The following is a 15,000-nucleotide window of genomic DNA, read 5'->3' as shown; positions in this document are numbered from 1 at the left end:
GTTCTTCTTGAAAAGCTACATGTGTTAATCCTATTTTTTTGCCATGATTGTCTCTCTCGGGCAACATGACTTTTGCTTTAACAAATTTATCTTTGAATCAGATTATTTTTTTAGGTCGCACCTGAGTCAACACGACCTGATCTGATATGATTTTTTTGGTATCGTAAGCGTATTTTTAACGTGGTTATCTACAAGAGCTTATCATTTTTTGTGCACCATTGACAATTGTTTTTATTCGGTTTGACAGCCTGAGATCGTCTCTAACAGATGAAAAAAAGTCCTGTGATACCTCCTGTTTGCAGATATGTCTCCCTTCTACAGTCTTCATTGTTATTGTTTGTCTTGTGCCCCTACAATCTATTTGACCGTCCATGTGGTAGTATCCCTGTTTGTTTCCAACTGTGGTATATTGTCCCTTCCCTTCCGAACATGCAACGATGAACACATACGTACACTGATCATCTTACGAATAGAAATTTATCACGACATACTTCTGAACATGGAATGACACCATACTGGCCTTAAAGAGAAAAAGATGAAAGAGTATATATATATATACATATATGTATGTATATACAATTTAATACCATTAGTCACGCAATGCTATTAAGTTTCTAATGAATAACTACTGCGCTGTAATGCAGGATATGAACAGTAATTAAATGGAATCTTAATGATTAACTTTTATCATGTTATCATCTTTGATAGTATGTACATTTATTCTGCGGTCCATTTTGTTAAAGTATTACAAAAGGCGGCCATTTTTTTGTTACCTGATAAGCCTTTGACACCATAGTGTAAATTAGGTTTGGCCGTACTTTAGTACATCCGAGATATATATGGTGAACAGTTTCTGAATATACTTCCAAAAGTATGACGTTATTCCAAGACATAGAAAGATTTTCAATTGCCACGCAAAACAGTCTACCTAAAAAAAAAAAAAAAAAAAAAAAAACTACAAAATAGCACACAAAGATAATGAAAAACTAGGATAATATCGATCACTCTCAAGGCAGCACACACAAAGCACTTCAGGTAATACTTTCATCAGTCAGACATTATATCGGCGTCACAACAGATCTCTACGACAACTTCTCAATGCACTCCTCCTGGACGGCTTCTGAATAACCCCATGATTTTATGTACCCTTGAACCAACTGTGTGTACTTATGTCTTGCCAGGGCCCGGATATGCTCGTACTTGCGGTACAACAGGTAACTACTTTTAGCACGAGAGAAAAACTTCGTTTGGGTGTTTGCTTTTTCTGAAACCATCTTAAATAAACAAGACCTACTTATAATGGATAAAATTGTCGCGGATATGTTTTTACAAAATATTCCAACAATATATAAATCAATTCACTAGTGACTTATGAATAAAATCGCAGCCCAATTGCTTGTTAAGTTCCTTTGATATAAGATTCCAGAATAATCTTGTGGAGCAGTATAGTCTTAAACCACAATTTTTTCCATATCAACTTAAATAAACCAAATTAGATTTTACCACAGAAGGAAGAATAAATAAATGTCCATTGATGTTCTATAATGTTTGTGGCTCATTATAGACTAGTGCACAGCTTTGCTTCTAAAAGACTGGAGATTGTTCCTTTCACATGCTGTCGTGGATCAGCACCATAAAGCATTGAAATCACCCAAGCGCTATAAGGCACAAAGCATTGGCTTGGCTGAGATTTCATATTACCACTTTCTCGCTGCCTTCAAGATATGTTTCTTTTAATCCAAAATTGAATTTGTGCTGCTTTGTTTGATAAAAGATTGCCTATGCATGCGACTATATGTAACCATTTACGGTGAAGCTGACAGCTACTTCCATTCCCTCATCAGTGTCAAGATTCTAGCAGATGGCCGGAAACGACAGTTGGTATTCAAGAATATCAAGATGTCGGATGAAGGTCATTACACATGCAGAACCAACGCCGACGAAACGAAATGCGAGACTATTGTCCAATGTGAGTAGAAAATGATGAAATAAGATGGAATGAAATAACACGAAATAAAATAGTATAACGTAACATGAAATAAAATAGAATAAAACAGAATAAGATTGAGTAGACTAAGACAAAATCTTATTGCACCTGTACATTTAAATAAAATGAAATAAAATTACACAAATTAATTAGAATATTTTAAGATAGGAAAAATAAAACAAATCAAAACAAAATAAGATAGAATAAGGTAAATTTAGATTAAATTGAAATATAACAATAATTAAATAAAATCAAATTAAACATGAGTGTCCCGGCACATTCGCTCTCGCCATAGTTATAACTAAAGAAAATAAAATAAATTACCTTCTGTAACTCTTGACCAACTCCCACTTCAGACGAAAATAAGTTTAAGAAGAAGCTCCAGGACACAAACGTATACGAGAGGCAGCCGGCCACCTTCGAGGTCGAATTGGTTGACCCAACCTCGAGTGTGGTCTGGAGCATCAATGGCAAAGAGATTTCACCTGACGACGACCGTTATGAGATCCACAATCTTGGAAAGGGAGCCCACAAGCTCGTTCTCAAGAGCTCAGTCCCCGAAGATGAGGGTGAAGTGAAGGTAAGATATTCAGTCTTGTTGAGACATTGAGGAAGATGGAAAAAGAAGATATGGGTCTATTTACGATTTGTTTTATCTTGAGATAATTTTGAGACATTGTGACAAGTTGAGGAAGATGTAAAAAGAAGACTCGTGTCTTGTTTTTCCACCTTCCTCGTATTCAGTATTACCATTAATTTTTTTTATCATATTACTTCTATATATTTTATTTGCCTTCAGTCTATTCATGAAAGTAAAAAGCCGGTCTAGACATAAAGGAGAGCTCTCAAGGAAAATGAATTTCTCATAATCATCTACAATTCGCCTGTACATAAATTTTCTCTATCATATTTTTGTTTAATCTTTTGATAATCTTCAGTCCTGTCACATGTATGATCTTATTCACAGTGCGTGTGTGGTGGTATTGAGAGCAGTTGCAGCCTCACCGTGGGTGAAGGCGAGAAGCCCCCGATTATCAAGCCAGAACTTCCCATCGAAGGCCCTGTGACAAAACCACTCATCTTTGAAGTTCCTTACTCAAGTTAGTAGAGCTATAGAGTTGTGGGACATTTCTAGTTACAAATAAATCCTGTGATTCAAAATATCAAGAATATTGGATAGGTTAGTTTGCTAGTAGATTAAACAATAGTAAATTTATGAAGAAAATAGATAAATCAGAAGAGTCTTATAAAAGAATAACGTGTTCTGTGAGACAGAATACGAGTAAAAGTCACAACTTTGGATAAGAAAATTACTAAAGTAAGCTTTATGTACAAAACAATTAGGAAAAGCATTGAAACAATTTCTAGAGGGGACTAATGGCTAATTTTGAGGATAACTTTCTATGTGTCCTGAAAGAGAGAAGCTCAGCTTCAGCCTTACAGCATTGTTGGCCTACAAATAATGTACCTTTCGGCTTCATGCATTTTTTCAAGAAGTACTTTAGAATAGCTATCACTTCAGTACATTTCTCACAATTTACGTATTCTTGAAACATATTTTCTACATGGCGGAGCGTGTCAAAGGCTCCACACTAATTTTCAACAAACTTTTAGCTGCACATTTTTTCTCTGGAGTACTGATCCGATAGTTATTATCTTGAAGGAGATGAGGTATGTCAAGCTTAAATAAGTCATAACTTCTTTGAAAAGTTATGAAGCCAAGCCTCAGCGTAAATAAAATACCTTTGAGGCATATCCTGATAACATCTAACGGCTTAAGAAAAAATATCTGGTGTGAGTGATTGATATAAGTAATTAAAAATATGATGCTCTTTGTGCAAGAATCAAAATTTTTCCTATACACAGTTGGCAAAATTTTCACATGATCTACCAGTTTCTAAAAAAAGGCCTGATATGATGACATTAAATGTGTCTTCACAGGAATCTATGCTCAGGGTTAATGATAGCTTCATATTCACATGCAAACACACACGCAAACTGTCACCACTTCGGCTGTATAGCATAAACAAGTGGACTGCCTGGAAGTTTTGCCAGCCGTGAATTTTGCACTTAGAGCACCCACATTTTTTTCCATTTGCTTAAAGCCTTAAAATGACTAAACTTGCAACTAAAATGTCTGGTACATTCCAACCAACCTGATTGACATTACTTATCATCAATGATCTTTTCAAAATTATTAACCTACAAAAATATATATTTTTTACTGCAATATTTTTTGAGTTGCTTTTTATCATGAATTTTTCTACGTAGCTTAATCTTCCCTGCCGGTATTTATCATTACAATAACTTTTACCTACTTATTTATATATTTTTTCCTTTCTGCTTTCATTAATCAACCATTTTTATTTGCTTTCTGCTTTCAGTGATGCCTCACATTATTTGAACCCCAGTGACTATTCCTTACCTTATCCGAAATTTCTTGCAGATGTAACTGTCTTCTAAGAAGAATGAGCCCTTCGCCTAATCAAAGTTCCTCATGTTTATCCTAAGCTTTCTTGGTTATTTTACCTATACATTTGTCTCCATGAGCACTGTTATAATATATTCAATCTGTATCAACTTATTATATAATTAGATAATTGCGTGACGTGGTCGCCATATATAATTTGATCTAATTCAACATGCAAGTTAACTAAATTATTACGTGGCCTCAGCTATTACATTTCAAAATATTTACATTAACAAGGACATCTGCAAGTCTGACTTGTCACCATATTTAGTTTATATAAATCCCTAATTAATCTACTTTTCAACAAGTGTTGTCACGATGGGATAAGTTGTAATTATAACTCTATGATTCCTTTTCTATTATGTTAGATTGCGAAAAGTCTTTATATTAGTACACCACACCAGCTTGCATATTGATACTAAGCTATAGTATTTGATCAGTGAGCATTATCACAAAAACTTGCAAATTATATTAACTTAAACCGTCATTTAAATTACCAAACCAAAATATTAGGTAATGCGTCCCATGCTTGAAGTACTACAAGAATAGTAAGAGGTGTTTGTATTCATGTAATTCCCCAATAGATATTTATCCCTATGTATCCTTAATAACGACACAAATGAAATACATTTTATTTACTGTATTTCTTTTTTAAACCTAAACCCACAGATAACAAGGAAACTACTTAAGATTCCCTTCATTACAAACAGACTATGACCACCACCCAATAATTTTTTTTATGATATCCACTTCCCTGAACAATATTAATTCGTGCCAGACCCAATCACTCTAAGACTTCTAACGAAACCTTTATTGGAACACCATGATTATCTAACACAATTCATAACGCTTTTTTATTTTTGTTTTTTCCCCAATAATTATTATTATTTCAGCCGAAGCGACTAATATTTCCACTGCCCATACTTTTCTTTTGTTTTCATCTGGTCTTGAAGTGTAATTAACACTCGCTTGCCACTAACAAGAGCTTCTCTCCCGCCAGTCCCCTCAAGTAACACGTCTCAGGGTCAAGAGAACGTCGACGATTCCTCTTCTACAGTTCCAGGACCTCGCCTCACCAAGGTGGAGGCTAAGCTGATGAAGGATGGCAAGGCCTTGCCAGTCAAGGACTGTGAGATCACAGTACTTGAGAAGAAGGTTATTTTCACCATCAAAAAGCCTACTAGGGACCAGACTGGCAAGTATGTTATCAAGATGTCCAACCAAGCCGGAGAGAGCAAAAAGGAAATCCATATCAACATGCAGGACAAGCCTAGCCCACCAACTGGCGTCGAGGTAAGGCTGCACTATCAGAACGAAACAGTTCTTATTTAGGATCTACAAGTTAACTCTGTCTTGAAATCCCTTCAAAATCCTGCAGGAAAAACATGTACAGAAAAGTTTCCCATAAGTCTTGAATTTGTAGTATTTGTATTTCACTAAAACAGGTTTTGATCTAAATATAAAGACGGACTACAGGTCAATATTTAATGAAAATAGAAAAATATATAACATACAAGCCACCGGCTGCGCCGGTCCCTGATTCGCAGGGGGTTTGGCCTTCGGCTCTTATTCACTATCTGCCAAATACGAGAGAAACAAAGCATTTATTAGCAACTAATCGTTCATTTTCATATTCACGTCTTTAAAAAGACTAAGCATAACCAATGAGTGGCCAAAATAACTTTTACCACTCTATTGACAAAATGTCACAATTAGCTCGTTTTAGAGAATCAGAATTTTTTTAACATACACTAATATTCCTACGCAGACGTGATAAGACACATAACTAAAAGAGTAATCACTTACAGGTATCAGAGATATTCAGCACCTCTTGTATTCTGGACTGGAAACCACCCAAAGACGATGGAGGTCTTCCTCTCACTTACTACAACGTTGAGAAGCAAGACTACAGCGTCAAGGGTAAGTGAAGATCTAAAAAAAAATCAATATTATTCGTCTTTGTTGAACAACGCTTCACCCTGTCTTTGCGAGTTGAAGAGGTACTTTCTTTTTTAGTTTTCACTATGACCCTTGTTATTGTTTACATTTAAAGTTTCTTGTTACCCGACGGTATTGTCCACGTTTCTGTTTCATATCCCTTTGTTAACCCTTTGAATCGTAGTAGTGTTTAAATCCTTCGTAAACAATGAAGTACATTGATTCCACTCCCTTGCGGATAGACCTTTTTTTTGTAGCTGTTATCTGATTTTTGTAGTGTCTGTATTACTTTTTCATGATGGAAGACATATATTTACCTTCCATTGATTGTACATTTTTGTCACTATATATTTTGTAAATTTTCTTGTGTATTGATATCTGTTATGTAGATTAGATTACACTGGTAAAATTTCCTCCCAAAATTTTTACTTGATTACTTGCATCAGTAGCCCCACCTGCCATTATTTTTTCCCAGTATGGTACCCAAGCACAGTTTAGTTATAAAATCAACTTATAAATTTGTAACCATTTTAGTTTTGCTTTTCCATTGTGTCAAGCCTATTTTTTACATTTATTTTTTAAGTAGAAGTGCACCGTATCCACCACCTTTTTTTATCATATATTCTTTTCCTATCTGAAATCAAAATACCTCCAGTTTATCCTCTTACGTAGCAAACATTTAACATATACAAGCACAAATGTCACTTGCGTTTCTTTGATTTGATTTCCTCGCTTTCTTGAATTCCCTGTCTCTACTTTGTAGTTCCATTACGTCCCTTTAGTTTTTCAGTTTATTTTTATCCTCATTTTCTCCCAGTATCTTTGTGCATGTTTACAAATTATTTTGTGTTCTATTTCAACAGCATCGGATCCAAAGCTGTGGGAGCGTACAGGTACACATAAAATAAGTACAAGCCAAAATACTAACAACAAACGCTGAGATAGTTTATCTTCATACCATATATTATATAATCCTTTTGCATCCTTTTACTTTTGAAAATGGTATCCAGTGTTGGGAATTTCTTGATGAGTATTTCTATGCGCGCGCGCGCGCGCAAACACACACACACACACACACACACACACACACACACACACACACACACACACACACACACACACACACACACACACACACACACACACACACACACACACACACACACACACACACACACACACACACACACACACACACACACACACACACACACACACCACACTCACACACACACACACACACACACACACACACACACACACACACACACACACACACACACACACACACACACACACACACACACATACACACACACATATATATATATACATATATATATATATATATACATATATATATATGTATACATATATATGTATATATACATACATACATACATACATACATATATATATATATATATATATATATATATATGTGTGTGTGTGTGTGTATGTGTGTGTATACATGTATGTATATGTATACAAGCTTGTTACCTTTTCATCTTTGAAGTATTTCATCACGAAACTACTACACATTGATATGTCTAAATAAGCTGAATATACTGAGAATAATTTAAGTAGAATGGGATGCAAAGGACAACTGATATCATTGGTTGTCGAACGCTTAACACGTAAATCTATATATCTGAAGATTTAACATGACAAGTGTCAAAGTGCTCAAATTAGTCTTGCTTTATTTTAATGCCAAGAAGCTTCTAAACTGTATAAATCAGAATATGAACAATCTAAATCAATCTCAAAATTCCTACTCTTATAAAGAAATAAATTGATTCTGAAATATAAATAATTGTAGAATATAGAAAAAAAACAAATCATAGAGAAATAATAATTAAATCAGTGAATCTTCTGTGATGAGTAATTAATTAATAAAAAAAACTATAAAGGAACAAACATAGTTTGTTCGAGGTGAGTAGAGTGCCACTAACGTGAAAACGTCTATGAATTCACTCGTCAGTGCCAGTAGAATATTCAGAGGACAAGCACTTCCATTAACAATGACGAGTTTCACACTACTACAAACACATGTTCGTTTGGAGTGATTTACACATATTAAACAAACAAGCATTTTGCTGTCAGATATCTACTTCTATATACTTATACATGTATCAACAGATATATAAATACAAATTGAAAAATTATTGTTGAGGTTCTGACCTCCTTTGTGTCGTGGTTCTTCGCAGGAGGCTGGGAGACTATCGGAGAAGTTGCTGCCGATGAGACTCTTCAGCTGAAGGTGGAAGGTCTTCAGAACAAGAAGCAGTACAAGTTCCGTATCATCGTCCACAACAAGATGGGTCCCTCCGAACCAGCCATGCTTCCCAAAACCGTCTTGGCCAAGGATCCTTGGGGTGAGACTCTTCTTCATCAGTGTTAAGAACCTATTCTTTTATGTTGCGCTGTTGCTGTAATCGGATGCGTACTGGTATTGCAATCACTTGGTTGTGGGTTCGAGTCCCGCAATCCTCTCCGATTTTCAGCTGTGACTGTTACCTGCCACCAACAGTCTAAGCACATAGGGCATAGGTGATGGTATCGGACGCAGTTGAACGCCTCCTGGCGTAGGCTTCTCACCTTCTTCATAATCTGAAAAATTTGAAGTTATTCGTACCACCTACTTCGTTTTTTCATTTTCATTCATATTTTTCACATTTGTTGATAATATTTCCCATGAAATGTAAATTCATTAATAGTTGCATCAAGCTGTTTGAGCTGTAAAAATACACTGAAATACTAAAAACACATTTATTTCTTTTTTTATAACAACACACAAAATATAGATTTAGATTCACGAACGATATGTTCCTTAAAAGCCCTTGCCCACGGACTGAAGAATAACATGTCAAGTGTCAAACGGCAATACACGAGGTATAGATTTAGACTCACGAATGATGTGTCATTTTTTTGAGTCTTTGATTACGCGCAGAAGAATGAATTGTCAAGAGTCTTTGATTACGCGCAGAAGAATGAATTGTCAAGAGTCTTTGATTACGCGCAGAAGAATGAATTGTCAAGTGTGTTACGACAACACAAGAGATACAAATTTAAACTGGAATGAAGTGTTACTTCATAGCACTTGCCTACGTGTAGGAGACTAATGTGTCACGTGTCTTACAGACGAGCCTGGCAAGGTGAAGCATGTGGAGGTAGTGGACTGGGATCCGGAGAAGGCTGACCTACGTTGGTCAAGACCTGAGACTGATGGAGGAGCACCAATCACAGGCTACATCATTGAGTACAGGGTAGGTGTCCCGTGACCTTTTCAAAAGACAATATGATACACACTCTCGAGTCATATTTTTTTTCTGTAGACTCTTCAGTTGTTTTTTTGAATCAGCCAAGAACATTTGCGCTGATAGTGGTGGTAGTTGGAGTATGAAGAATATTTCTGATGGTTTCACAGGTTCTCTGTTTTGGATCTTTCCCCCCTTTTTGTGACTCTTTTTTTGACATTCTGACTATACTGACTAGTCAAGCATGATTTTTTATTTTTGTTATTTTTTTAAACAGATGCCCTGTCATCCTTTGGATTTTGTGACCTATTAATTTCCATCTTATTTTGTTTCTGAACCTTTCAAATATACCCTTTGTGAATGAAGAAAGCACATTGGGACTCTTTCTATAATTTTTTCCTAGACCTGTTTTTGTTTTTTTGTGTGTGGGCGTGTATACCAAATCATGGAACAGTGACGAGTATAGTACACATCAGTCATACAATAGCCCTGTGATGTCTATATTTGAAATACCTTTTGTTTGATCATTTGCATATTGTTTCATTAATGCCAAGGTCTGATTCACATAACATACATAATTCATTTTATGAAAGTTCAAGTTCATTTATTACAAAACACTGTGTTCAAGTAGTTTGTATACCTTTGGTTTTCTTGTTCAGACTTCAAGGAATGCTATGACCTTTTCCCTTTGTTCTGTTAAAGACGTGAGTGAAGAAATATTAAATGAATCTAGAAAATAAGAATAAAAAAAAAATTAGTAAATAAAAAAGAATATCTTGCATATCACAGAATATGCTTTTGGGAAGAAACACAAATAGAAATATTCAATATACGTACACACATTTACACACACAGACACACACACACACACACACACACACACACACACACACACACACACACACACACACACACACACACACACACACACACACACACACACACACACACACACACACACACACACACACACACACACACACACACACACACACACACACACACACACACACATACACACACACACACACACACACACACACACACACACACACACACACACACACACACACACACACACACACACACACACACACACACACACACACACACACACACACACACACACACACACTCCATACCAAACAAATATTGCACACCACGTCAAGCGCCACCAAACATAAAAAAAAAGAATCCCAGTATATAAGAGCTACATAAGTTCGGCACCTATCAGGCCACCACTCAGCAATGACACAGTGTCAACACAGAATCGACCTGGTAGCAGACACCGCATGCCTAAGATGTACATACCATGCAAATAATATCACGCAATTGATATGTACACCTATACATATATATACATGTACATACATATATATGTACATATATTTAACCTATGTAAGTATGTATGCGTGCATGTATGCACATATGTATGTATTTATGTATGTATGTATGTATGTATGTATGTATGTATGTATGTATGTATGTATGTATGTATGTATGTATGTATGTATGTATGTATGTGAGTATGTATTTATGTATGTATGTATGTATGTATGTATGTATGTATGTATGTATGTATGTATGTATGTATGTATGTATGTATGTATGCATGTATGTATGTGTGTATGTATGTATGTATGTATGTATGTATGTATGTATGTATGTATGTATGTATGTATGTATGTATGTATGTATGTACTGTATGTATGTATGTATGTATGTATGCATGTATGTATGTATGTATATATGTATGTACGTATGTATGTAAAAATAGCAAATGTCGCTTCAAGTTCCACTGAATAGCCTGCAGCCCCTTGATGATAAATACAAGTCTTTGGACCTCTCGTTGATCTCTCTGGTAAGAAATGTTTGGATGTATTTTGTGTTGTATGAGTGTGAGTCTGTGTCTATATCCATGGCTGGTAGGAGAAAATGGAAGGGAGCAGCCACTGACTGTCGGCTGTCTTAAAAAAAAAAAAAAAAAAAAAAAAAAAAAAAAATCATATTAAAGGAGAGAAATCTTGGGTCCATTTTGGACACCGGGTGTCAGCCCCTCTAAGCTGCGCTTTTGGATGGAGTTGAGAGTGTTGATGAGCTTTGAATGTGAGTGACAGATGGTTTTCAAACGTCCGTCATGCAGAACCGTTAGAGTTACCCATCATTTGCCCCCCACTATCCATGTATTTATGTAAGCATGCGTGCATGTTATTTTATGAAAGCATGTGTTTTTGCATGTATGAAAGAATGTATTGATACATATAAACATGTGTATATTCATCTACACACTGCAAATATACACATGTAACTATGCATATGATGAGGTATATCATTGTCAACATTGGAATAGATTAGTACTGGCAATGGCAACTGGGAATGGTTATAAGTCTTCACTCATGGCTTTTTGCGTTCGACAATGGACTTAAATTTGAAGTTTACATATGACCTTACCCTCATGTTGCCCCCACAGACTCGACCAATGCCCGAAGGAGGAGAGGTGGTAAGCTCAGTGCCCTAGATTAAGAGCTGTATTGGCTTCTTAGGCTGGTGACTGTTTAACTCCTCAACTTTTTTTTTCATTTCATTTTTATTTCCATTTTTCAGTCTGAATGTAATGCTAGAAAGCATCACTCAAGTCTTTGAAATAAGTCAGTTGGCCTAATTTGGTCTGTTGTTTGTACTTTGCATAATGAATTAAGGGTAAAACACATTAGTGTTTTTGGTGTATTATGAGAAGGTATGCCCCCCTATCCCTCCCCCTCTTCCCCATGTCACAAGTCTCTGAGAGACTAGTTGGCCTTTGGCCACATTCACAGTATCATATCCAAACCCCTCACTTAGTACAAGTCAATTACATGTGGTGCATTCTGGTATTCAAAAACATACTATTTCCTATGATTTTATGCTCTCGCATTTTTTCATAATATTCTATTTTTTCTCCTGTATTTTTATCTCCAATATTATCTTCTGAGCATTTGTAGTCTAGCAAAACATAAACGCTTGCTTACCTCGTGCCTGGTTAGATAAACTCCTTTGCCTTTAAGCTTACCGACAGAAAACCAAGAATTTTTCAGCTATTTTTTCTTTTGGAAAAAACTTCTTGTAGCAATTGCTGTATCTGCCTTTGCCGTACAATGTATGTAGTTATTTTCACCATGTAAAACATTTTCATAAAACAGCGTATATTTGGTAAAAAGTATCTTAGAATTAGGTAAACCTAACTCAATATGACGCCAATTTTTTCTAATTAATAGAAATATATATATTTTTAAACACAAACAGTTTTATAGTGTGCTCTCTTAATTTGAATCTCTCTCTCCCTCTCTATAAATAACAACTGCATCTACTTCTTTTTAAGTATAGCCCCGCAATTTGATATAAATTTCAAGTGAAATATTTTGCAAAATTGCTAATTCATACGTAAATAATTCATCAATGTGCATTAATTATATTACATTTTTTTTCATAACTCAACAAATCGAAAAAATCATTCATGCCCCCATGCGTCATAAACAAAATAGTTTACACACATATAAAAGAAATCGCCCCTCCCCTTAGAGAAATCCCTGTCTGCCCTCAAAAGATTCAATCACTCACATATTGCGACTTATCTCTGACGCCACTTCTCTCCGCTAACGTTCTTCTTGCGCGCTCAGGAACGCTTCGGTGATTGGACAAAGGGCGTCGAGATCCAGGGTGATGTGCTGGAAGGCACCATCCCAGGTCTGAAGGAGGGTAATCAGTATGAGTTCAGGGTCCGTGCCGTGAACAAGGCTGGTCCTGGTGAACCATCTGATCCTACTCCACCCATCCAAGCCAAACATCGCTTCGGTAAGTGTTGCAGAAGACTTGTATAGTGATTTCAATTCTCAGGAATGTGTGTGAACATGCGTGTATCCGACCAAGTTAAATAAAGTATACAGTGAAAGATAAGTGGTGTATGGATTCTGTCTGAGCTGACTGACCTCATTTCACTAATCTAAGCCAAACATTGCTTTGGTAAGTGTTGCAGAAGAATTGTATAGTAATTTCGACTCTCAGGAGTGCATGTGAACGTGTGTAAGCGTGCAAGTTAGATAGAGTACAGTGAAAGATAAGTCTTGCGTGGATTCTGTCACCTCTGGTTTTTGCGAAATATTGATAGTTTCACAACGCATTAGTTTAACTGAAATACCCAACATTAAATAATAAGATTGAGGTGGAAGGCATAAGCATGGAAATATGATAATCTTTTTTATGTTTTGTTCACCCACAGTCCGTCCCTTCGTGATAAACAAGGAAGAATTCAAGAACATCGTAATCAAGAAGGGAGCACTGTTCAAGCTTGACATCAAGTATGGCGGAGAGCCTGAACCAGAACCCATGTGGAAGAAGGACGACAAGGAGATCATCCCAGACAAGGAGGAGAGGTAAGGCGCCATGGCCATCCCTGGAGACGTTAATGAACTTAGAGGGGACAAGCCAGAGCACTGTAGCTAAAAGAACGAAACTCTTGCACGGTATGACAAAAGGCTGACGCAGGATGATGTCAAAAGGGACGACATATGAACATCTGATTTGCAAAACATGACTCTGCATGACGCTCTTTTTATGTAGGAGTAATGCTACATGATGTAGTCGGGACTATAGGGATACTTATGGACACGTGCGTGAAATGATCACTGTATCACGGGACTGAAATGCTCCAGATACCTTTGACATGACAATGATGGAGTCCATTCTGTTTTGAAAATATAAGACACGTACTAAAAGGAGGACTAATCACTCATTTTTTGACGTCTAGAGAACCTAGAAGTTCTCATTATAGAAGACCTGTTGGTCAGATTTAAGTACAGAATCTACAACATTTCCACATAAAAAACAGCGAACTACGAAATGTAAGCACAGTTCACACATTATATCTATTGTGCTAATGTTGCACAATAAACAAATTTTATCAAACAGAACACATAACTTCTTACTATTCACAAAAAATACTTTCCATAACAAAGCATGTGAAATAATATAAATTAGTTCATATACACAAATACAGCATTCACCTTGTATTTAAAATGCAAGGCATCTTTAAATACAAAATTATTTTCAAGTACCATAGGAAATGCAAAGTTTATTTCAGTTGCGGACACAGAAGCCCTGTAGGATGTTCCTTTCATTAATTCCTTTAATCAGTAACTGGAGCTATTACCTCGCTCAAGTACGTAAAATTCGTCTCACAAACTCGTTGGTTATGTTCATATAAGCAAAGGTTCCTTCGAACAGCAACTGAAAAAGAGTGACATCTCAGCGTCAGCAAGTGGTGCATCATCGTTGGAAGATCTTTTCTTGCGTGTGTAAAGTCCTCCTAATCC

The 15,000-nt window shown here is 36.1% G+C and overlaps 1 protein-coding gene across 38 annotated transcripts in view; it reads left to right on the top strand.

Moving 5' to 3' along the window:
- bt (projectin protein bent) overlaps positions 1-15,000 on the top strand; it is a 191,175-nt gene that overhangs the window by 106,658 nt on the left and 69,517 nt on the right. For 29 of the 38 annotated variants that reach the window (XM_076204746.1, XM_076204763.1, XM_076204762.1 and 26 more), the window contains 12 exons: positions 1,182-1,214; positions 1,845-1,969; positions 2,344-2,567; positions 2,955-3,087; positions 5,458-5,750; positions 6,266-6,377; positions 7,259-7,288; positions 8,603-8,770; positions 9,537-9,661; positions 12,123-12,152; positions 13,309-13,483; positions 13,908-14,061. In XM_076204746.1, the coding sequence (XP_076060861.1) occupies positions 1,182-1,214; positions 1,845-1,969; positions 2,344-2,567; positions 2,955-3,087; positions 5,458-5,750; positions 6,266-6,377; positions 7,259-7,288; positions 8,603-8,770; positions 9,537-9,661; positions 12,123-12,152; positions 13,309-13,483; positions 13,908-14,061 (1,602 nt within the window). The remainder of the gene's footprint in view (positions 1-1,181; positions 1,215-1,844; positions 1,970-2,343; positions 2,568-2,954; positions 3,088-5,457; positions 5,751-6,265; positions 6,378-7,258; positions 7,289-8,602; positions 8,771-9,536; positions 9,662-12,122; positions 12,153-13,308; positions 13,484-13,907; positions 14,062-15,000) is intronic. The other 9 variants (XM_076204732.1, XM_076204728.1, XM_076204744.1 and 6 more) reach the window with 7 other exon arrangements.

Source organism: Oratosquilla oratoria, chromosome 21, assembly GCF_046742065.1.
Source record: "Oratosquilla oratoria isolate Oo_2021 chromosome 21, ASM4674206v1, whole genome shotgun sequence".
In the NCBI taxonomy this organism is placed as follows: domain Eukaryota; kingdom Metazoa; phylum Arthropoda; class Malacostraca; order Stomatopoda; family Squillidae; genus Oratosquilla; species Oratosquilla oratoria.
The sequence above is the reverse complement of the archived record's forward strand: the minus strand, read 5'-3'. Positions and strand labels throughout refer to the sequence as shown.